This window comes from Schistocerca piceifrons, chromosome 8 (assembly GCF_021461385.2).
Source record: "Schistocerca piceifrons isolate TAMUIC-IGC-003096 chromosome 8, iqSchPice1.1, whole genome shotgun sequence".
Lineage (NCBI taxonomy): Eukaryota > Metazoa > Arthropoda > Insecta > Orthoptera > Acrididae > Schistocerca > Schistocerca piceifrons.
This window is the reverse complement of record NC_060145.1, coordinates 337,060,866-337,083,719: the sequence shown is the minus strand read 5'-3', so window position 1 is coordinate 337,083,719 and position 22,854 is coordinate 337,060,866. Positions and strand designations below refer to the sequence as shown.

The 22,854-nt window shown below is 42.9% G+C and overlaps 1 protein-coding gene across 1 annotated transcript in view; it reads left to right on the top strand.

Annotated features, from left to right (window-relative positions):
• LOC124711962 (WD repeat-containing protein WRAP73-like) overlaps positions 1-22,854 on the top strand; it is an 82,105-nt gene that overhangs the window by 38,940 nt on the left and 20,311 nt on the right. Inside the window, exons 4-5 of the mRNA XM_047242244.1 lie at positions 4,530-4,754; positions 14,423-14,552. Coding sequence (XP_047098200.1) covers positions 4,530-4,754; positions 14,423-14,552 — 355 coding nt within the window. The remainder of the gene's footprint in view (positions 1-4,529; positions 4,755-14,422; positions 14,553-22,854) is intronic.

Genomic DNA, 22,854 nt, shown 5'->3' with positions numbered 1-22,854 from the left:
TTTGAGAATTGACAGAGGATTGGGCAATTGCGCTCACAGAATTTTCCATCTGGTGTGTGACAGTATTCTGACATGGCCATATTTTCTGTTTTTAACCAGTTTTATTTCTGCCATATGACTTACGTAAGTGCTACAACTGAACGAGGCACAGAGTGACCCTGAAGCATTTCCTTTGTATTACTTCAAGAATCGCTTGATGCTCACATCCACGTGTTTCTATCTGAGATAATTTTTCTCTGTGGGCTGCTGTTTAAAAATCTTGAATTGCTGATCTTGGAGCAACAGCCCAAGAATGTCATATATTAGGCTATGTGTTGTAGAGATAGTGAACAGTTTTCCTTGAAATGCTTGTAGAAGCTGCTCTCCCCAATGCATCTATGAGCCAGTCATATGTCATATGGCAAATTAATTTGTGAGGGAAAGTGTTATTTACCTCTCTTCCTTGTGTCAAATTGTATTCCCAGTCAGGTCTATAAATCTTTTATTTGCAAACTCCCAACTGTCTAGAGCAGAGAAGGTGTGTCACAGTGATCAGGATGGGATAGTAATTGGGCCCCGTTGTGTTTTTCAGGACACACCAGATGCACATGAGAGCAAATGGAAATAGGAACAGCTGAGTTTGTTTGATAATGTGAAGAACCATCTTGGTTGAAGAAATTCAAGCTTTAGGTCTTCCATTAATGAAAGACTATCTACACCATTTTGATCTGTTGCTTAACATCCCCATACTGTTGGAGGAGCATTATGATTAAATTACGCAAGATTGCTGGATCCATGAAAGTGTTTCTTCCTGTGCATAATTCTTTGTACAAAAATGATATTTATGCATGAAAAGTTTATGTGCTGCACAGTGTTAAAATTCTGTAGGTCGTAATTTCGGTAAGCTATGAGCAATTTCTGTTTATTGTATTACTAAAGACATATAAGTTATAGAATTTGCTTCACCAAAGAAAAAGTTTTGTATTTACTGTACCACTGTTTCATAGTAAATACATTTTCTTATATTTGCAGAATAAGTCTTTATCAAAACATAGCCATAATCCAGCACTGTTATACCTGGCTAGTCACAAATAACTCACACTAATTTCTGGTTATTTGCTAACAAAGTTCTTTTATATAAACTGGAAACACATGCTTCAATTTTCTATCTGACTACATGCTTCCTACTCTTTTTCTTAATCTGAGTTAAATTTTAGTTTGTAATTACTCAGATATCTAAATGTGAATCCTGTTTTTCTCACTCCAACTTTTGTAATTATTATAGCTTTCTTATAGCCTTTCTTTTCATGGGAAGAGAAAGATATTATTATTTCTGGATAATAGTAGGTCAAACTGAAAAACAGAAGTTAATTATATGTTAGTGCTGTTAATGCACATATAAATTTGTCTTTCCAGGCACACACTCATTGCTTCCAAGCTCCACTATGTTCCCCAGTGGTAGTAACTTGACGTTTTCTAAACACAGTCTTTTATTGCCACCACTACTGTAGCCCAATCACTTACAGGTTTCAGTAACAAATCTTGTGCATTTCAAGTGTTGGCATCTATCTAACAATAATGGTTTGTGGATATTTGAAGCAGCATTTATGTTAAGTTGAAATTAGTGCTTTTCCTAGTTATTCTATAGTTCCACAGTACCACTGGTGAAAGAGGTAATTTGATGATTCCTAGGTTGTGTTTAGTATTAATGGTATCATGTAATGGTTAAAATGGTCCAGTAAACAACAATAGTGACCTCTGTTACACCATCAAACTCTGAAGTTTATACCACATGCTTATAGTTAAACTTTCCCTATTTAACACATTACAACATGGAAATTAATTACCATACAGGTAACAAACTTGGTGGCATTAATGTCCAGAGTACAGGGTGCATGATTTCCATGTGTCACAGTGCCACCATCTAGTTCTATGAATGGCCACCACATGCCATGGTCAGTCACTGTGATTCGTAGTCACAAAACACACCCTGACCAGTTGCAGTTCAGTTGTTGAAGTGTCAACATGAGCTTGGACAAAAGGAGCAGGGCATTATTGGTGAAGCTCTATTATCAAAACAACAGTAATGCTGAGACTGCACTTCAAGAATATTGTTGGCTGAAAGGATTATGGAAGGGACCTCTTTCTCCACCTGCTGTGCAGAGTATGAAGGAGAAGTTCAAATCAACCGGAGAACTGGATGTCACTCCAGGGAGAGGCCGGTAACCGGTTGCACCATAGGTGGTTGATGAAATCGCTCTTGCTATGGCAGACAATGCTGCATGCAATTCCTGATCGTTAGGCAGTGCACATGGTGTGTTCACGACAGTTGAACATCCCATGGTCCAGTGTATGGAAGGTGCTTTGAACTATTGTCAAAGAGTACCTGTACAAGATCCATATAATACAGCAGCTTGCACCACAGGATGCACAATCACTTATTAACTTCGCTCTCCACTTTCTCACAAGGATTGAAGTTGACGAGTGCTGACCATGTACCATCCTATGGACAGCCAAAGCTCATTTTTCTCTGACGGGTGAGGTGAACATAGAGAATTGCCGTGTGTGTGGGGATCCTCACCTCCAGTCACTGTGCATGAAGTTCCTCTGTATGGCGAACCTGTCACAGTGTGGTGAGGCTTGTGTCACAGTGTGGTGTGGCTTCACAGCTACATTCATCATTAGTCCATTCTTCTTTGAACAAGTTGGTGCCCAAGGACCAAAAATGTGTAGTGTAACTGGCCAGTGTTACTGCAATATACTTCGCCAGCGTGTCGTACCTGCCTTACAGGAGAGAGACACACATTGAACTCCATGTTTTTCATGCAAGATGGGGCCCCATAACACATTGCTCACGAAGTTCACTTGCTTCTCTGAAACACATTTGGAAATGATTGAATTATCAGCCAATCATTTCCAAATGCTTGGCCGGCATGATCACCTGATCTCACTCCCTATGATTTCTGGTTGTGGAGCTACCTGAAGGACAGGGTTTACCAGGAGAATGTTTACACATACACTAATCTGAAGTGCAGCATAACAAGAGAGGCAGCCAGCATACCTATGGACATGCTTCGTTCTGCTGTACAGAATGCAGGCCTGTGCTTGCAGACTCTCTAGGACACTGATGGACGCTATACCGTTTGTAGCAGTAATGGTACCAGTATGTAATGGTATGATGTACTGTAGCAGCCCATTAAAAGTGTTGAAATGTAATTGGTTTTGCATTATTTCTCTTCCCCATGTCCTTGACATTAATGCTTCCAAGTTTAGTTGTCATACGGTAATTAGTTTCCATGTTATAGTGTGTTAAGTAGGGAAAGTTTATTTGTAACTACTTGGTGCTTTCTCAGCACGCAATTCAACCACACGGCTGTTCTTTCCACACAAAAAAGAAACAGTAACTTCTCTCATTGTATAAGGGTCTGCCAATGCATAGCTGCCTTAAACTGGATAACGATTAAAAATACTACCCACCAAAAACTATTCCCTTTCAAAAAGCTGTATCAGTGGTTCGAGACATTATTGATTCAATGATCACTCTAGTTTTATTCAACTGATAATTTCTGTTTGTCCTATACTATGATAGTGAAAGTCAGATCACTGTGTTCCGAAAAATGTGGACATTTCATCAAAAAACCCTTATAGTTGAAACTGATCTATAGACACAGAAGATAATACTTGAATGTTCTTCACAGAATCAGTGAGGAAAGGAATATATGGAAAACACAGACAAGAAGAAGGGAAAGGATGATAGGACATCTGTTAAGGCATCATGGAATAACTTCCATGGTACTGAAGGGAGTTGAAAAGGGTAAAAACTGTAGAGGGTGACAGAGATTGGAATACACCCAGCAAACAATTGAGGATGTAGGTTGCAAGTGCTACTTTGAGGTGAGAGGTTGACACATGAGAAGAATTTATGACGGGCTGCACCAAACAAGTCAGAAAACTGATGACTCAAAAAATAAATAAATAAAATAAAATAAAGTAGTATTGGTGGTGGTAGTAGTAGTAGTAGTAGTAGTAGTAATACAACTGTACCAGTTTTTTCAATTGTGGACAATTTACAGAACAGTTGTGGATGTCCCACTAGCAAGACTTTACATATCTGACTCATCTATTCTAGTGGAATCCCAGTCCAAACATCAGCTGACAAAAACAAAAGTTCTCTGTAACACCTAAACAACAAAGGGACAATGCTATTAACATTTTTAATAATAATCACATTGTATGTAGTTGCTGTTTGTGCTTCAAAGGTTATTAGAAGTGGTGTGACTATTACACTTGTGACAGTAAGTACTCAATTTTGGCCTGGCATGCACTTTGTAGTTGACTATGTTCATTCCCTTCTTGTCAGAGTGTTTACTCATCTGTTTTCATTTGTGGCAATCTGTCTAATGGCACCCACTCAACTTATATCCAATCTACAAATTTAGTGTGAAGTTGGTCTCTTGAGACCACAAAAACACTTAAGAAATCAGGCAGAAATAAAGTTTTGCTGAAGCAAAAATTATTTTTTTTACTAATTTTTAAACATTGATTTTCAGCATGTTTCGTGCGATGACTTTCTGGGTGTTGGCGGAATGTCTTGGTCCCCTAATGGCTCAACATTATGTTTGTGGGACAACAAGCTCCACCAGTGTTCTGTGAAACTGTTTTGCATGGAAACTGGGTCATGGATAGGCCAATATAAGCACAATTGTCTTGGTGCCAAAGTAGTTGCATGGTCACCATCAGGACAGCTTCTTGCCATTGGCTGCTGGGATGGCACTGTAAGTATTATATAATAGCTGTTCCAAAAATTAATGTGTGGTTACTTCTAAGATAGCTACCCCTGATGTCTATTGGTTAAGGCTGTTTATGAAAAGGAAAGTTGCTGCTCACCATATACAAGGGTAGTTTGAAAAGTTCTCGGAATCACCTCAAGAGGTCAGCACTATCGCAATGAATTGTTCATGTAATATTCATTGGACTGTTGCCTGTAAACAAGTGCCACATCAGTGCTCTTGGAAGAGAGCTGTGGCGGTGACATGGCTCTGTTGTTGTTCCCACTTAGTGAATTGCGAAGATGGGAAAAATTGAGATTTGATCAGTTATTAAGTACTTTGTAAAGAAAGGTATGAAAGCAAAGTACATTCATGCCGATTTCCAGAATACACGGGAGACTTTGCTCCTTCATATTCAACTGTTGAGTGGACAAACAAATTTGGTCAAGAGAGCTTAGATGATGATCCACTCAGTGGTCGGCCAAGATGTGTCACTACTCCAGAAATCATTGCAAAGGTGCACGAAATGGTCATGGAGGATCGCCAATGGAAAGTGCATAAATTGCCCATGCTTGCTAGATGTAATCTGAAAGGGTATATCACATTTTAACTGAAGAATTAGGAATGAAAACATTATCTGTAAGATGGGCGACACAACTCTTGATGCTGGATCAAAAACGCATGCGAATGGACATATCAGAACAATGTTTGGCCCATTTTAGGAGAAACAAACAAGATTTTTTGTGCCGGTGTGGACCACAGATGAAACTTGGGTGCACCACTATACCCCAGAGACAAAACAACAGTCAAAGCAGTAGAAACATGCAGATTCTCTGCCACCAAAGAAAGCGAAAACAATTCCTTTAGTGGGAAAGGCCATGACATCCTGGACAAATTGCAACAAAAGATATATGAAAAAAGGCCAGGTTTATCAAGGGAGAAATTCATCTTTCCTCAAGACTGTGCGTGCCCGCACACGTGCCGTCACCCTGGCAAAATTACATGAACTAAGGTATGAATTGTTGCCACACCTGCCGTATCCACCTGATATGGCTCTGTCAGACTTCCATCTCTTCCCAGAACTGAAAATTTTTTTTGGTGGGTGAAGATTCACATCAAATGAAGAATTGATAGCCAAAGTTGACAACTATTTTGCAGGCCTGGAGGAAACTCATTTTCGAGATGAGATCAAGGTACTGGAACATCATTGGACCAAATTCATTAATTGACAAGGAGACCACATTGAAAAATAAAAAAGTTTCAGTGATGTAAGTACTTTTTTTCTATTCCATTCTCAGAACTTTTCAAACCACCCTCGTAGCAGAGATGCTAAGTTTCAGATAGGCACAACAAATAGACTGTCACAATATAAGCTTACACACACACACACACACACACACACACACACACACACACACACACGAGACTGCAGCCTCTGGCAGCTGAAGCCGCACAGTGGATATGGATATGGGGCTTACAGGGGCTGAGATTAACAGGTAATAGCATCGTGAAGATGAGAGACAGCCACAGGCCTTTCACATGTAAGTCTAGCACTCTACTTGTAGTCTTTCTTAGTTGCTCTAGATCACTTGGCAACATAGCACTTCAGCAAAGTAGTGAATTCCTTCCCCTTTCATTTTCAAAACTAAATTCTTAATCTCTCCAATAAACTTATTGTCAAGACAATAGCAGTTTATAGCAAGAATGGAGGACAATGTGGTCTTTGGAAATACAATTAATCTTACGGATCATAATGTACATAAAAAGGCAGAATAAAAGGAAATTTATTCAGAATTTAAACTATAATACAAAAAATAATGGAGTAGTAAATGGGTATAGGAAAGGGATGAAGGAGTAATACGATTATATTAAAAATATTAGGGAGGGGAAGGAGAGTTTTGGAAGTGGCGAATGATCAATATTTTATAATTTTCGTTTTGCACTCAAAAGAGGAACATTATTCTACAACTCAAGTGTTTTTCAATAAGTGTTATACATTACCAAAATACATTAGTTAGATTTGATTGTTATTAAATGTGTCCAAAGGAAAATGAACTCAAGAAAACTACAAAATTGACACACACATTCTGGCCAATACTTACCTTCAGGAGAAAAACTAGAATGAGATTTTCACTCTACAGTGAAGTGTGCGCTGATATGAAACTTCCTGGCAGATTAAATCTATGATGGTGGAGCACTGGCCCGCGAAAGGCAAAGGTCCCGAGTTCGAGTCACGGTCCGGCACACAGTTTTAATCTGCCAGGAAGTTTCAGGAGCAAAACTATTTCATTTTGCTGTTACACATAGAAAAGCATGTATATTATTACTAACAGACTAACCCAACTTATGGTTCATGCTGCCGGTTGCAGGTTGCCTGTCCAATGGCTGCCAGGAGCAACAGAAATTTGATTTTCAATATTTCATATACTTATTGACTGAATTTAAATATTTAAAATGCTGTCATAATCTACCAAATGCAGGTGTAATCTTACATTAAAGGTTTAACAAAATAAAAGTATTACAGTTGGAAGCTGCGTATATGTCTTGAAGCAATGTAACTGACAGCATGTAAATTACACTGACCATATTCATCCAATGTTTGAGAATGACAGCACTTAGTGAGTTCCAACCAACTTCAAACATCTTCCAGTAATTTTCGGATTTGTAGCTGGATCCCATCAACATTCTGCCATGATACTCTGGCCCAGAGACATCCGGCCATCCTCAGGTGAGTAGACAAATTACTGAAGAGACCTGATGCAGTCATGGTGATTATAGCAAATTCTGCGCATGCGAATCATACTGGCACTTCACAGTGCATGCGTTAGGAAGTGACATGCGTGAGGCAGCCAAGTTGTGTGTGCTTCCCTCAGTGGTGAAGTAAGTATACTGAGCATGTCAATTCCATTGTGACCGCATAATGTTAATAATAGAATTCCAGTTTTTATCCAGCTGACAGCCATTATCACGATTCATTAAATTATCAGCAAGACACATTTCCACGTATTCTTTAATTACAGAGTCCCAGAAGCTGGAAACCTATGCTAAAGCTTTGGTATTATTGTATTCCATTCAATGTCCCATGGAAATGCAGTGTTCTGCCACTGCTGATTTCAAAGGTTGCTGCAGATGGGTGTGTCTTTCATGTTCTACACAGCATTCCTGGACCATTTACGTCATCTGACCTACATATGCAGAGCCACACTCACACGGAATTTTATAAACTTCTGCCTTCCTCAATTGTAAATCTTCTTTAACGGATCTGACTAAAGCCTTGCTCTTTGCTGGTGGATGGAAGATGACATTAATGTTATTCTTTAAGCAATCTGCATATGTTAGAAGAAACGTTCCTGGCTGTGGAAGGAACGCAGTAGATTTATAGTCCTCATCAAGTCTCCTCTCTTCTTGTAATTGTTATTGTACGTAACCTTCCATATTTGATGTGAAGTATAGCCATTCTATTTAGAAACCTTCTCCAGATACACTAATTCTTCGTGAAGGCTATCAGTATCCGATATTACATGCATCCAATGAATTAAAGTACTGAGAACGCAGGCTGATAGCAGCTGGTGTACACCGAATGTCCCAAAGACCTAGCATTCTTCAGGTGTACTAACACGTCTAGAAAGGGTAAAGTCCCATCTTTCTCAGTCTCCATTGTAAACTTGATGTTCTCATATAAAGAGTTTAAATGACAAAGGAATTTTTCCAGTTTTAGTCTGTCATGTGGCCATACAACCAAAGTATCATCTATGTAACCCCAGAAAACTGTAGGCTTTAAGACAGCAGACTCAAGAGCATTCTCCTTGAAGTCTTCCATTAAAAGATTGGCCACCACATGGGACAGGGGACTCCCCATGGCAACTGTCATGTTCAAAAAAAGCCATAAAATCATCACTGACCAAGTTACCAATAAGATGTAAAGAGTCAAATAAAGGCACTTTGGTAAAAAGTGGGACCACTTCAAAGCTAACTAGTAAATCCGAGCTGCTCAGCTTAACAGTCTTCAAAAGATTGATAAAATCCATGGAATTACGTATATGGTGGCAGCACTTACCCACATACGGCTTGAGTAAGGAAGTAAGATGTTTTGCGGTCGAATAAGTAGAGGCACCAATATTACTCAGTATCAATTGTAGTGAACCCCATCCTTGTGGATCTTGGGCAGCCCATACAGTCTTGGTAGAACAGTATTGTGTGGCCTCAGCCCCTTTATAGCTTGTTCAGAAAAAGAGCTATCATTGAAAAGAGTAACAGTTTTTCTGGAAATACGGCTTGTTGGGTCCTTATCAATTTTGCGGTACATAGAATCACTTATTTGACTATATATCTTCTTGTTGTTGTCTTCCCTTGTCAAAAGGACCATGCACAATTATAATAGCAAGAAGCAATGCTCTGAGAAGACTGGTGATGACTATAAATCTTCTACATTCCTCCCACATGCTGGGATCGCATCTTCTAGAATAGGCAGATTGCTTAGGAAGAATAATATTAATGTCATTTTCCATCCACCAACAGAGAGCAGGGCCTTAGTCGGATCCGTTAAAGACGATTGACAATTGAGGAAGGCGGGTGTTTATAAAATTCCCTGTGAGAGTGGCTCTGCATATGTATGAATGACATGCATATATGTATGCATGACACGAACAGTCTAGGAACGCTGTTTAAAACATCAAAGACACATCCATCTGCAGCAACCTTTAAAATCAGCAATGGCATAACATTGCATTTTCATGGGACATTCAATGGAATACAATAGTACCAAAGTTTTAGCACTGGTTTCCAGCTTCTGGGACTCTGTAATTAAAGAATCCATGGAAATATGTCTTGCTGATAATTTAATGAATCATGATAACAGCTTTCAGCTGGATAAAATTGGAATCCTATTTTAAAATTATGCGGTGACAATGGAATTGACATGCTCAGTCAATACTCGGCAATTAGTTTGTTCTTACTTAACCACTTTGGGCAGCACACATCTTGGCTGCCTAGCACATGTCACATCCTAATGCATGCACCATAAACCGTCAGTACGATTCGCATGTGCGGAATTCGCTATGAATACCATGACTGTATCAGGTCTCTTCAGTAATTCGTGTACTCACCTGAGGATGGCTGGACGTTTCTGGGCCAAAATATCGTGGCAGAATGTTGATGGGATCCGGCTGCAAACCTGAAAATTACTGGAAGGAGAAATATGCCAGGAAATTTTCAGAAGTCACAACTTTAAACATAATTCAAATCATTACAAAACTTTTTATTACTGACACTCCCCACAAAATGATGTAGGAAAAATGTTTCTCCTTAAATTTTTGCTGTTCTTGCAGTAAAACTTAAGTGTCAAGCATGATGTTTTAATTTATAACTTTTTTGCTAGATAACTCTATTCACAAGACTTTAGCAATCAGTATCTATATGTAACACTGAATATATCTGCAAAATTATACCACTGTACAAGATATAGTTCAGGAGATATGATGTCATAAACACTGAGATGTGTGAAAAACTAGCTTTTGCTTAAAATGGGACATAAATTGCCCAGACTACATTTATACATTGTTTCATAATGAGAGGACTTAGTGACTTCTGACAAACTTAAAACATAATTTCAAATCTTTTCTAAACTTTTTCTCTCTTATATGCTAAATGTCAAATACCTAACACATTAACTTATTAGAAATGTAATAGTATGTTTCAAGGTCTTTCATAAATGGGAGTTAGATTCTTTAAAGAATCAGGGGGTTACTGATACTACACTATATCAGAGAATGAGATAGTTCAGGAAGGAATAATAAAGGAAGGGCTGACCATTAAGATCTTAGGATGAGAGGGACTGTATCATGAAGAGAAGTGGAGAGAAGAATGAAGTGGAAGGCTTCAGAGAGCATAGGAAGTCAAAGGTAGTACATTGGTAAGGACTGTACCAGCTTCAGTCCAAATGATTCCAGTCAGTTTTTTAGTGTTTTTGGAAATTTGACCTCTAGGAGGTGAAATGGGAGATGAAAGTTTTTATGAAAACATTTTATTATGAAAGCCTTACTGAAGCTAAATCTCTGAAAATTTGTATTTGGCTTTTCAGCTAGAAATAAAAAATGTGTTTTTTATTTGGAAAATTCAACCTTTAAGGGGGTGAAATAAGGGATCAAATTTTTTATGAAACTATTTCATTATATTGAAACATTTTTAAAGCTAAATCTATGAAAATTTGTATTTGACGTATAAAGAAATATGTGTTAGGGGATGAAAGTTTCCATGGAAATATCACCACAAGAACTTAGAAGGCAAGATTAACACAGACCTCAGACTTCAGCTACCAGAATCGGATTTGATTGGAAGTACCTTTGGAAAAGACCATGGTTCTATGGCCTTAATCAGATCGAAAAGTATAGATGATGTTGTCGTTTGTGAACTACATAAAAATTCAATTTAAAAAAAATTGTGCTGATCATATAGTCTGCTTGAGGAAAGCAGCGGTGCTAAGTTACATAACCATACTCCTTTACTAATACCATTGTTTATATTTAACCCCAATTTTCCACTAAAACAACAAAAATATCATCATCATCATCATCATCATCAATGTATTGATAAAATTAAAACAACAAATTTCTGGCTTCTACTAATCTTCAGGAGGCAGAACATTTAGCATTGTCAACTGACATATCTTAAAGTATATGACACTGTCCTACCTTTTGGCAATATTTTAGGGATGAGAAAGGGATAGGATGAGAGGGACCCACATGCTTTGAACACGAAGAGGAAAGCATCAGAGTGAAAGTAGGCACTGAAGCTAGTACATGGTACCAATTGTGCCAGCTACAACAAAGTAAAAGGTAGAAAACTAGAGACTGTGGAATTAGAGAAGGGGGATGGGGGTGGGAAGGGAGGGGATGAAGAATAAAAGCGATAGAGAAAATAACTGATTAAAAAAGACTTGAGAAGCCAAATATAAATTTTCTTCCATTTAGCTTTAAAAACATTCATAATGAAATATTTTCGTAAAAATGTCCATTCCCTATTTCTCTTCCTTGGGGGTTTTATTTCTGAAAACATTGAAAAACTTATTTTTTTTAATTCCTTACCAAAAGGTCAAATACCAATTTTCACCAGTTTTCATAGATGTAGCTTTAAAAATGCTTTAGTAGTTCTTTAACTTGGATTTATTTTCAAAGAAAATTTTCACCCTCTAAGGGATTAAATTTTAAAAATTGCTGAAACATGTATTTATTTCTTTCTGGCAGAGAAACCAAACACACAGTTTTCAAACAATGGAAAGTCCAGTATGGAATGTAACAATATCATGAAAAGGAAAGTTGGCACTCAGCATCTCCGTTATATGATAAGTGGCAACTTTACTTTTCATAAATGCAAAATTTTCATAGTTCTCACTTCATAATTGCATTAATAGCAACACTTTTCAGCCCATTAGAGGTGGGATTTTGAGAAGTCCCTTCTTAAATGATGCCTGCAACACCCCTTCTCAGAATTCAAGTTTATATCCTTAGTGTTTAGGCTAGGTGGTTATAACTCTGTCAGTCAAGTCATAGTATTCCAATTTGTATGTATAGAGATGAAATGTAGTTGAACCACCTTTGTTTTCCTCATTGTGTTGTCAGATAAATTTTAACAAAAAAAAAATGAACAAGTTTAAAAATAGACTTGTATATCAGTACTAAGATTTAAATAATACACAACAAATGTTTAAAAGAAAATAGTACTATTAACAATGCTCATAGATCACATTTGTGTGTGTTTTTTTATTTAGGGGAGTTGAAGGTGACAGGCTGGATATGAATAAAAGTAAACTGAAGAGTAAAAGTGCTTTTGGAGAAAGTAAACTGGTTTCCCAAAATTAAGCTACACATGTCTAAAAAGGAAAGTGTATGAAGAGGTTTGGTTACAACAGTGAAATATGGACTTTCAGTGTGAAAACATTTAAGAGCTTGAGGATTGATAACCGAACAATGGAGAGATATTTGTGGCAAATTACTTTGAGATACATGATAACAAAGAAATGTATCAGGGAACAGACTTGAGTGGAAGACATAATTTGTCATTTTAATGAGTATGTCAGGCATGTAGCCAACTAAAAAGATAGTGTATTGACCAAGAAAGTTTTTTCTGGATTTCAAGAGATAAGAAAAGGCAGAGATGATAATCTGATAGAAGTGGGAATACAGGCCATTAGACTATGTGGAGAAGGCTGATGGATGGGAAAAGCTACAGGAGTCCTTCATACAGCTGCGGTTGCTGGCGGCAGTGACAGCTGCTGGGTAAAGAAAACCACTCACTGCACAGGGGAAGTACTGAGCAGTGGATAGGTATAAACAAAAAGTTAAGCCTGTTCGTGTACAGAGGGGGAAAAGATAAAAGTTTTCATCTCAATAGTTCAGAGACTCATTACACAGAAGACACAGCAATGAATATGTGGCAGTTACTGAGAGTTGTATTTGTTGATAGGGAATGTGTACTTTGTCATGTGTGATTCAACCTGTGATATTGTAGGTTTTGTCAGTGAAAAATCTGGTCAAAGGACATGCTTGGGACAGGTTTTTCTGAAGTAGGAATTCTGGCGTAAATATGGTAGGAGATACCAAAGGTTTCAACTTAGTAGTAAATATTTGCAGTGTAATAAGAGATAACTGGCTTTTGCATTAAGACTAATCATATAATAGGTATGGTCTCAATTTTAAGTCTGACTTGAGGAACTCTCCCATCTATTTAATGTTTTTCTTAGGTCTGTAACTTTGCTTCTGCCATTTGGTGGTAATAGATGGCAGTAGTGATGAATTGTGGTCCAGGTGACACCAGTGGTTGTAAGTGTCATACAGTAAGCTTAGGCATTTGTAAACATAACACCATTTAAAAAAAAATAGTTTAGTTGTGATTGCATCATAAAGTTATTCTCGATTGAATATGTTACTTTAAGAACCCAATTCTCATCATTTGTGAGAAGTTTTAATTTTCTGCTTTAACTTGAAGAAATCTACGGCTGAGGCTCCTCAAATGCTAGGTAAAACCTATGGTGAGGCACCTATTAGTGAAACAACATGCAGAGAATGGTTTCAACACTTCATGAATGCCCATTTTGACATCAAAGACTGGCATGGTGGTAGAAGAGAGAAGGTTTTTGAAGCTACTGTAACCAATAGAAACAATCACAGGAAATTGTTATTGAAAGCAGTTGATGCATTTGGGCCGAACATTGAAAGTGATAGACATGAAAAGATGATTTTTCAGCATGACAATTCTTGATCCTGTGTTGTAAATCCTGTCGAAACAGGCTTGGAAAATTTGGAATGGGAAGTCCTGCCTCACCTGCCATATTTTACAGACATGGCTCCCTCTGACTGTCACTTTTTTCTATCAGTGGCACACAGACCAGCTGACCAGCACTTCTGGTTGTATTAAAAAATGCAAAATCGGATTGATTCATGGATCTCCTCAAGACACACAGTTCTTCTGCCACAGGGTTCACACGTTACACAAAATATAGGAGAAAGTAATTGCCAGCGACGGCTAGTAATTTGAATCATAATTTTTTGTAAGTTTTCCCAATAAAGCCTTGAACTTTGAGAAAAAATAGCAGAAGCAAAGCTATAGACCTAATAGTTCACCACACTTTACATTTTTATTCTAAATAGAAATTTTTGTGATGGGTTTGTATCTGACAGGTGCTGCTATTGAATTATATAACATGGGAACCTCTTGTGGTGATCAAACATAGCAACGAGCTGAGTGACTCAGACTGCACCATTTACAGACAACCAGTAGATAAGGAGAAAACTGACATCAGCTATAGCAGTAAGTACGTAGGAAATTTTTAAATCTTTCACTATTAAGTCACACTGGAATTGAAATATTTAGCATTAATTTCAAAATCAAGGTAATATTGTGGCAAATTTAGATAGTGCTCTGGAAAACCCTAGGTCTTGACTTGAGCTCATATATTTAATATCTCGTGAAGATTTCTTGGTTCACACACTGCACTGCAGAGTCTAAAATTTCATTCATGGATTGGCCTTAAGATGTGGCTAGAGCATTTTTTATCATGATTTTGGTCAATATATGCTCTTTGTGCTTTGTGACCTGAATAGTCTATACCTTTTTGTAGTGTAGGAAAAGAAGTCAGAAAATGTTTCATTGTTTTGCGACCAGAGTTTTGTTTGATCAGGAACAGAGAACTGACTGCAAAAGTCACTCATTCAGGTTCGAGACAACCAGGGAAATCCATTTACTTGCACCCACTGATGCTGCATAAAACATCTAACTCATCAACCTGTAGTCATTTCACTAAAAACTGGCACTAACTCTCTACCCCCTCTCCCCCTCCTCCCCCTCTCCCCCTCTCCCCCCTCCTCCCCCTCTCCCCCTCCTCCCCCTCTCCCCCTCCTCCCCCTCTCCCCCTCCTCCCCATCTCCCCTTCCTCCCCATCTCCCTCTCCTCCCCATCTCCCCCTCCTCCCCCTCTCACCCTCTCCCCCTCCTCCCCCTCTGCATCCAGCCATCCTGATTTAGGTTTTCCGTGATTTCCCTAAATCGCTCCAGGCAGATTCCGGGATGGTTCCTTTCAAAGGGCACGGCCGACTTCCTTCTCCGTCCTTTCCTAATCCGATGAGACCAATGACCTCACTGTCTGGTCTCCTTCCCCAAAACAACCAACCAACCAACCAACTTCCCCCTCCCCCCCTCTTAGCCCTCTCCGAGTCTTCCCCCCCTCTTCCCCTCCCACCCCCCCATCCCCCCTGCAGGTCTGGGGGTTAGAAAAGGCCCGAGGTATTCCTGCCTGTCGTAAGAGGCCACTAAAAGGAGTCCCTCCCCCTCAAGGGGGTAGTTTGTGCCTGCGTCCGGAGACGGACGGTTCCACGACTTACATTTGTGGTCATTTTGGTTTTTCACTTATTCTGGTTTCTTCCTTCCTTTGTTTGGTTCCTTTCTTTGTGCTTCTCCCTCTCACTGTCCTCCTTACTTTTTCCCTTGCCTTCCTCTCCATGCCTTCCTCTCCTTGCCTTCCTCTCCTTGCCTTCCTCTCTTTGCCTTCGTCTCCTTGCCTTCTTGTCCACCCTCTGGTCTCCGCCTCGGCGTTTGAGACAGTCTGTCCTTTCTCTCCCTTCGTTTTTCCTCTTCTTCTTTCTTGAAGGCCGACCCACGCATTCGTATGCATAGCCGGTGACGGGGTAACGTGTAATTCCCTGCCCTGGGTAGACAAGTAAGGCACGCACGTACCCCCTGGTAAAGGCCAGGCGCAGGGAGGGGTGATTGCCTGAGCTGACACCTTCCAACCATGCCGATTGGTCCCTCCGTCTGTTTCTTGGGAGGTGTGACGTGAGCTGTAAATATTCACCTAAGGCGGGAGTGCCCTCTGAGAGGGTCCCCACGAGGAAGGAGCGCACCATCGGAGACGCTGGCAATCATGGGGGATTCCTCCACAATGGATTTCTCTTCTTCTCTCTCGACTTCTGCCCAAAAACGGAAACTTGACCAGCCACCAGTGACAAAAGTACTACCGCCTGCCCCAAAGTTCCTCGTAGTTTCTCGATCTGAGGACGGAAAGGATTTTTCATCTGTCAACCCTTTCGTTATCCAGAAGGGTGTAGATGCCATAGCCGGATCTGTCAATTCTTGTACCAGGATGCGTAACGGTACCTTGTTATTAGAAACTGAGAGTGCATTTCAGGCATAAAAACTGCTTCGGGCCACACTCCTGTACGTGTTCCCTGTCCGGGTGGAGGCTCACCGCACTTTGAATTCGTCGCGTGGTGTGGTATATACTAAATCACTCAACGGATTGACTGACAAGGAGATTCAGTCTTTCCTTGCTGAGCAGGGCGTGACGGCCGTCCATAGGGTCATGAAAAAGGTCAACAATGACCTTGTACCGACCCAGACACTTTTCTTGACCTTTGATTGTGTTCAGCTGCCGTGGCGCATCAAAGCGTGCTACAAGGTTATTTCTGTTCGCCCCTATGTCCCGACACCTACGCGCTGCTACCAGTGTCAGCGTTTTAATCACACTCGCCAGTCTTGTTCTAATGCGGCTAAATGTGTCACTTGTGGCAGGGATGCCCATGAGGGTGACTGTCCACCTCCGTCTCCTCGTTGTATGAACTGTCAGGGTGACCATGCAGTGTCCTCCCGCAACTGTCCCATCTACAAGGATGAATGCTGTATACAGGAAATTTGGGTCAAAGAGAAAGTGTCCACCTCGGCTGCTCGCAAGCTATTTGCTAGTAGGAAGCCCACGCTGCTCCCAGTGGGGAAATACAGTACTGTCCTCACCTCTCCTTGGACTACCAGGGAGGTGGCGACGCAGACATGCGATCTGACCTTCAGCACTACGGTCGTCCGCTCGGCCAGTGCTAAGATTGCCCGGTCAGCGTCTCCTCTTCTTCCTGTCACCCCTAAGACACAAGCACCTTCATCAGCTTCTGCCAAGACGAAGACCCAGAAGTCAGATGCACGAGCCTTCAAGAAGGAACCGTCCCGTGCAGACTTCCTACTTACCTCGAACTCCCAGCCATCGACCAGTACTTCCACTAAACGACCTTCCAAGAAGGCTCATAGGAAGCAAAGTTCTCCTTCTCCGCCACGGCGCGTTTCTTCTCCTGCGCCACCCAGCGGTTGCCGCCCCAGGCCGTCATCCGTTTCACCTGGCCGCACCGCTGGTAGCCGAACATCTGGCCGTTCACCGGCGGAGGAAGCTCCCCCTCCCGGCCATCTTAACAAGATGACCAACAAACCTATTGAACCAATGGAGGATGACTCTCCGCCTATTGGTAGCGGCGGCAGTGCTCGCTCAAAGCCAGGCCCTCAGCGGCCTTCGAGGTGACCCCTTCTTGCTTCTCCGTTTTCTTTTTCTTCTCACAATGGCACTTCTTCATTGGAATATTCACGGCATTTGCTCCAACCGAGAGGACTTAAAGTTGCTGCTCGGCTTGTACTGTCCACTCGTCGTAGCTCTCCAGGAAACAAAGTTACACCCACGCGATCAAATTGACTTGGCACACTATGCTTCTGTGCGTTTTGACCTACCCCCTGTGGCAGGTATTCCGGCTCATGGTGGGGTTATGTTGCTGGTCCGGGATGATATTTACTACGATCCCATCACATTGCACACCGGCCTGCAGGCAGTTGCCGTCCGAATTACTCTCCCCACCTTTACATTTTCCATTTGTACCGTTTACACTCCATCGTCGTCTGCCGTTACCAGGGCAGACATGATGCAAATTATTGCTCAGCTACCTGCACCATTTTTGTTAACTGGAGACTTCAATGCCCACCATCCCCTTTGGGGCTCTCCAGCATCCTGCCCGAGGGGCTCCCTGTTGGCAGACCTTTTCAACCACATCAATCTTGTCTGCCTCAATACTGGCACCCCTACTTTTCTTTCGGACATATCTCACACCTATTCCCATTTAGACCTCTCTATATGTACTACCCAACTTGCACGTCGGTTTGAGTGGTACGCACTTTCTGATACGTATTCGAGCGATCACTTCCCATGTGTTATCCATCTCCTGCATCATACCCCCTCTCTGTGCTCAACTAGTTGGAACATCTCTAAAGCAGACTGGGGGCTCTTCTCTTCCAGGGCGACCTTTCAGGATCAAACCTTCGCAAGCTGCGATAGTCAGGTCGCACACCTCATGGAAGTCATTCTCACTGCTGCTGAATATTCCATCTCTCACACTACTTCTTCTCCATGTCGCGTACCGGTCCCCTGGTGGACTGCAGCATGTAGAGACGCTTTACGTGCTCGTCGACGTGCTTTATGCACCTTTAAACGCCACCCTACGGTGGCGAATTGTATCAATTATAAACGATTATGTGCGCAGTGTCGTCGTGATATTAAAGAAAGCAAGAAAGCCAGCTGGGCTGCTTTCACAAGCACCTTCAACAGTTTTACTCCTTCTTCTGTTATCTGGGGTAGCCTGCGCCGGCTATCTGGCACTAAGTTCCACTCACCAGTTTCTGGCTTGATGGTCGCGAATGACGTCCTTGTGGCCCCTGAGGATGTCTCCAACGCCTTCGGCCACTTTTTCGCAGAGGTTTCGAGCTCCGCTCATTACCACCCTGCCTTCCTCCCCCGAAAACAGGCAGAGGAGGCAAGGCCACCTAACTTTCGCTCCTTGAATCGTGAAAGTTATAATGCCCCATTCACCATGCGGGAATTTGAAAATGCACTTGCCCGGTCATGGTCCTCCGTTCCAGGGCCTGATTCTATTCATATTCAGATGCTGAAGAACCTTTCTCCTGCGGGTAAAGGTTTTCTTCTTCGTACTTATAATCGCACCTGGATTGAGGGTCATGTCCCCACATGCTGGCGCGAGTCTATTGTTGTCCCGATTCCTAAGCCGGGGAAGGACAAGCACTTGCCTTCCAGTTATCGACCCATCTCGCTTACCAGCTGTGTCTGTAAGGTGATGGAGTAAATGGTTAACTCTCGTTTGGTTTGGCTGCTCGAATCTCGACGCCTACTTACCAATGTACAATGTGGATTTCGTAGGTGCCGCTCTGCTGTTGACCATCTGGTTACCTTATCGACCTTCATTATGAATAACTTCTTGCAGAAGTGCCCGACCGTGGCTGTGTTCTTTGATTTGGAGAAGGCTTACGACACCTGTTGGAGGGCAGGCATTCTCCACACCATGCATACATGGGGCCTTCGCGGTCGCCTCCCTCTTTTTATCTGTGCCTTTTTAAAGGAGCGACAGTTCAGGGTATGTGTGGGTTCTGTCCTGTCAGACACCTTTCGCCAGGAGAATGGGGTGCCACAGGGCTCAGTTTTGAGCGTCGCTCTCTTCGCCATAGCGATCAATCCAATAATGGATTGTCTCCCAGCTGATGTATCAGGCTCCCTTTTCGTGGATGATTTTACCATCTATTGCAGCGCGCAGCATACGTGTTTCCTGGAGCACTGTCTTCAGTGTTGTCTTGACCGTCTTTACTCCTGGAGTGTCGCCAATGGCTTCCGTTTTTCTGCCGAGAAGACGGTCTGTATTAACTTCTGGTGCTACAAAGAGTTTCTCCCACTGTCCTTACGACTCGGTCCTGTTACTCTCCCATTCGTGGAGACAACAAAATTTTTAGGTCTTACATTTGACAGGAAACTTAGCTGGTCTCCACATGTGTCATATTTGGCTGCCCGTTGTACCCGTTCTCTAAATGTCCTCCGTGTTCTCAGTGGTATGTCGTGGGGAGCGGATCGAACAGTCCTACTTCACCTATATCGGTCGATCGTCTGCTCAAAGCTGGATTATGGGAGCTTCATATACTCCTCTGCACAGCCGTCCATCTTAACGCCGCCTCAACTCTATACAACATCGGGGTTTACGTCTTGCAATCGGAGCGTTCTATACTAGTCCCGTCGAGAGTCTTCATGCTGAAGCCGGTGAATTTCCACTAACCTACCGGCGCGATATACTGCTTTGTCGGTATGCCTGTCGGCTATTGTCAGTGCCCGACCACCCGTCTTATTGTTCCTTTTTTGACGTCTCTCTCGACCGTCAATACGGGTTGTATGCCTCTGCCCTGCTACCCCCTGGAGTTCGCTTTCGTCGCCTCCTTCAGCACCTTGATTTTTCACTCCCTGCAACCTTTCAAGTGGGCGAGAGCCAAACGCCACCTTGGCTCCAGGCTCAGGTTCGCGTTCACCTCGACCTCAGCTCGCTCCCGAAGGAGGTTACCCTCCCGTTTTGTCGAACTTCGTTCAAAGTTCATTAATATGATCTTCATTTATACAGATGGCTCTAAGACCGATGACAGTGTCGGGTGTTCTTTTATTGTCGGGGCACACAGTTTCAAATACCGGCTCCATGGCTACTGTTCGGTCTTTACAGCTGAGCTATTCTTTACATCTGCCGCCACCGACATTCTGCTTATGTCATCTACTTCGATTCCCTGAGCGCCATCCAGAGTCTCAGTAATCCATATCTGGTTCACCCTTTCGTGCACCGGATCCAACGCTCTCTTCAGCAGCTGGCAGACGACGGTTCTCCGGTTACCTTTATGTGGGTTCCTGGTCATGTCGGTATCCCTGGGAACGAAGCTGTAGATGCCGCGGCCAAGGCTGCAGTCTTCCAGCCTCGGACAGCTTCTTGTTGTGTCCCTTCATCAGATTGTAGCAGGGTCATTTGTCAGCGCATTTCATCACTGTGGCATGCCGATTGGGCTGCACTTACGAACAACAAGCTTCGGGCCTTGAAACCCCTTCCCATGGCTTGGATGATCTCTTCTTGCCCTTCCTGGTGGGAGGAGGTCGTTTTGGCCCGGTTACGAATTGGACGCTGCCGGTTCAGCCATCGCCATCTGCTGACGTCTGCACCGGCGCCGTTCTGCCCATGTGGGCAATTGCTGATGGTACGCCACATTTTAATGTCCTGTCCGAATTTTAATACACTGCACTTTGATCTTGGCCCGCCATGTACTCTGAATGCCTTTTTACAGATGACCCAGTAGCAGCTGCTCGCGTTCTTCGTTATATCCGCTTGACAAACATGTCTAAAGACATTTGATTATGCTGTTTCTTTTAATCCTATGCCAGTCGATATGTCTTTTATAGTGTTGTCCCTTTTAGTTGCTGTTTTAACCTTGTGCCTCGCGGTGCAGTCTGGGCGCTAATGACCATTGTAGTTGTGTGCCCTAAAACCACAATGAAAAAGGACCCCCCCTCTCTCTTCCCCCCTCTCTCTTCCCCCCCCTCTCTCTTCCCCCCTCTCTCTCTCTCCCCCCTCTCTCTCTCTCCCCCCCTCTCTCTCTCTTCCCCCCTCTCTCTCTCTTCCCCCCTCTCTCTCTCTTCCCCCCTCTCTCTCTCTTCCCCCCTCTCTCTCTCTTCCCCCTCTCTCTCTCTCTTCCCCCCCCTCTCTCTCTTCCCCCCCCTCTCTCTCTTCCCCCACCTCTCTCTCTTCCCCCACCTCTCTCTCTTCCCCCCCTCTCTCTCTCTTCCCCCCCTCTCTCTCTCTTCCCCCCTCTCTCTCTCTTCGCCCCTCTCACTCTCTTCGCCCCTCTCTCTCTCTTCGCCCCTCTCTCTCTCTTCGCCCCTCTCTCTCTCTTCGCCCCTCTCTCTCTCTTCGCCCCTCTCTCTCTCTTCGCCCCTCTCTCTCTCTTCGCCCCTCTCTCACTCTTCGCCCCTCTCTCACTCTTCGCCCCTCTCTCACTCTTCGCCCCTCTCTCACTCTTCGCCCCCCTCTCTCTCTTCGCCCCCCTCTCTCTCTTCGCCCCTCTCTCTCTCTTCGCCCCTCTCTCTCTCTTCGCCCCTCTCTCTCTCTTCGCCCCTCTCTCACTCTTCGCCCCTCTCTCACTCTTCGCCCCTCTCTCACTCTTCGCCCCTCTCTCTCTCTTCGCCCCCCTCTCTCTCTCTTCGCCCCTCTCTCTCTCTTCGCCCCTCTCTCTCTCTTCGCCCCTCTCTCTCTCTCTCTCTCTTCTCTCTCTCTCTCTCTCTCTCTCTCTCTCTCTCTCTCTCTCTCTCTCTCTCTTCTCTCTCTCTCTCTCTCTCTCTCTCTCTCTCTCTCTCTCTCTCTCTCTTCCCCCCTCTCTCTTCCCCCCTCTCTCTTCCCCCCTCTCTCTCTCTCTCTCTTCCCCCATCTCTCTCTCTTCCCCCTCTCTCTCTCTCTTCCCCCCTCTCTCTCTTCCCCCCCCTCTCTCTGCCCCCCTCTCTCTTCCCCCCTCTCTCTTCCCCCTTCTCTCTCTCCCCCCCCCTATCCCTTCCCCTTCTCTCCCTCTCCCCTATCACCTGTTAGAGTGTGTGTGTGTGTGTGTGTGTGTGTGTGTGTGTGTGTGTCTGTTTTTTTAATTCAGTTGTGACAGTCTCTTTGTTGTGCTTACCTACAATTCAAAATCTCCACTATATGATATCACTATATCCTTTCCAAAATATTGTCAGATCTAAGCTACACATATGCTAAGGTTTGACTCTTCTTTTTCTTATGGCTTCATAACCCTGAGTGAGTCTCTGCCTTTTTAACAATTTCCTTCCATACTGCCCTCTCTTTTACATTCCTTCTCCAGCTTCTGATTCCTAGGGCTCTGATGTTTTCTTTCATGTTGTCCAGCCATCGTTTGCGTAGTCTTTCTTTTAATCTTTTCCCTGTCAGTTTCCACTGGAAGAC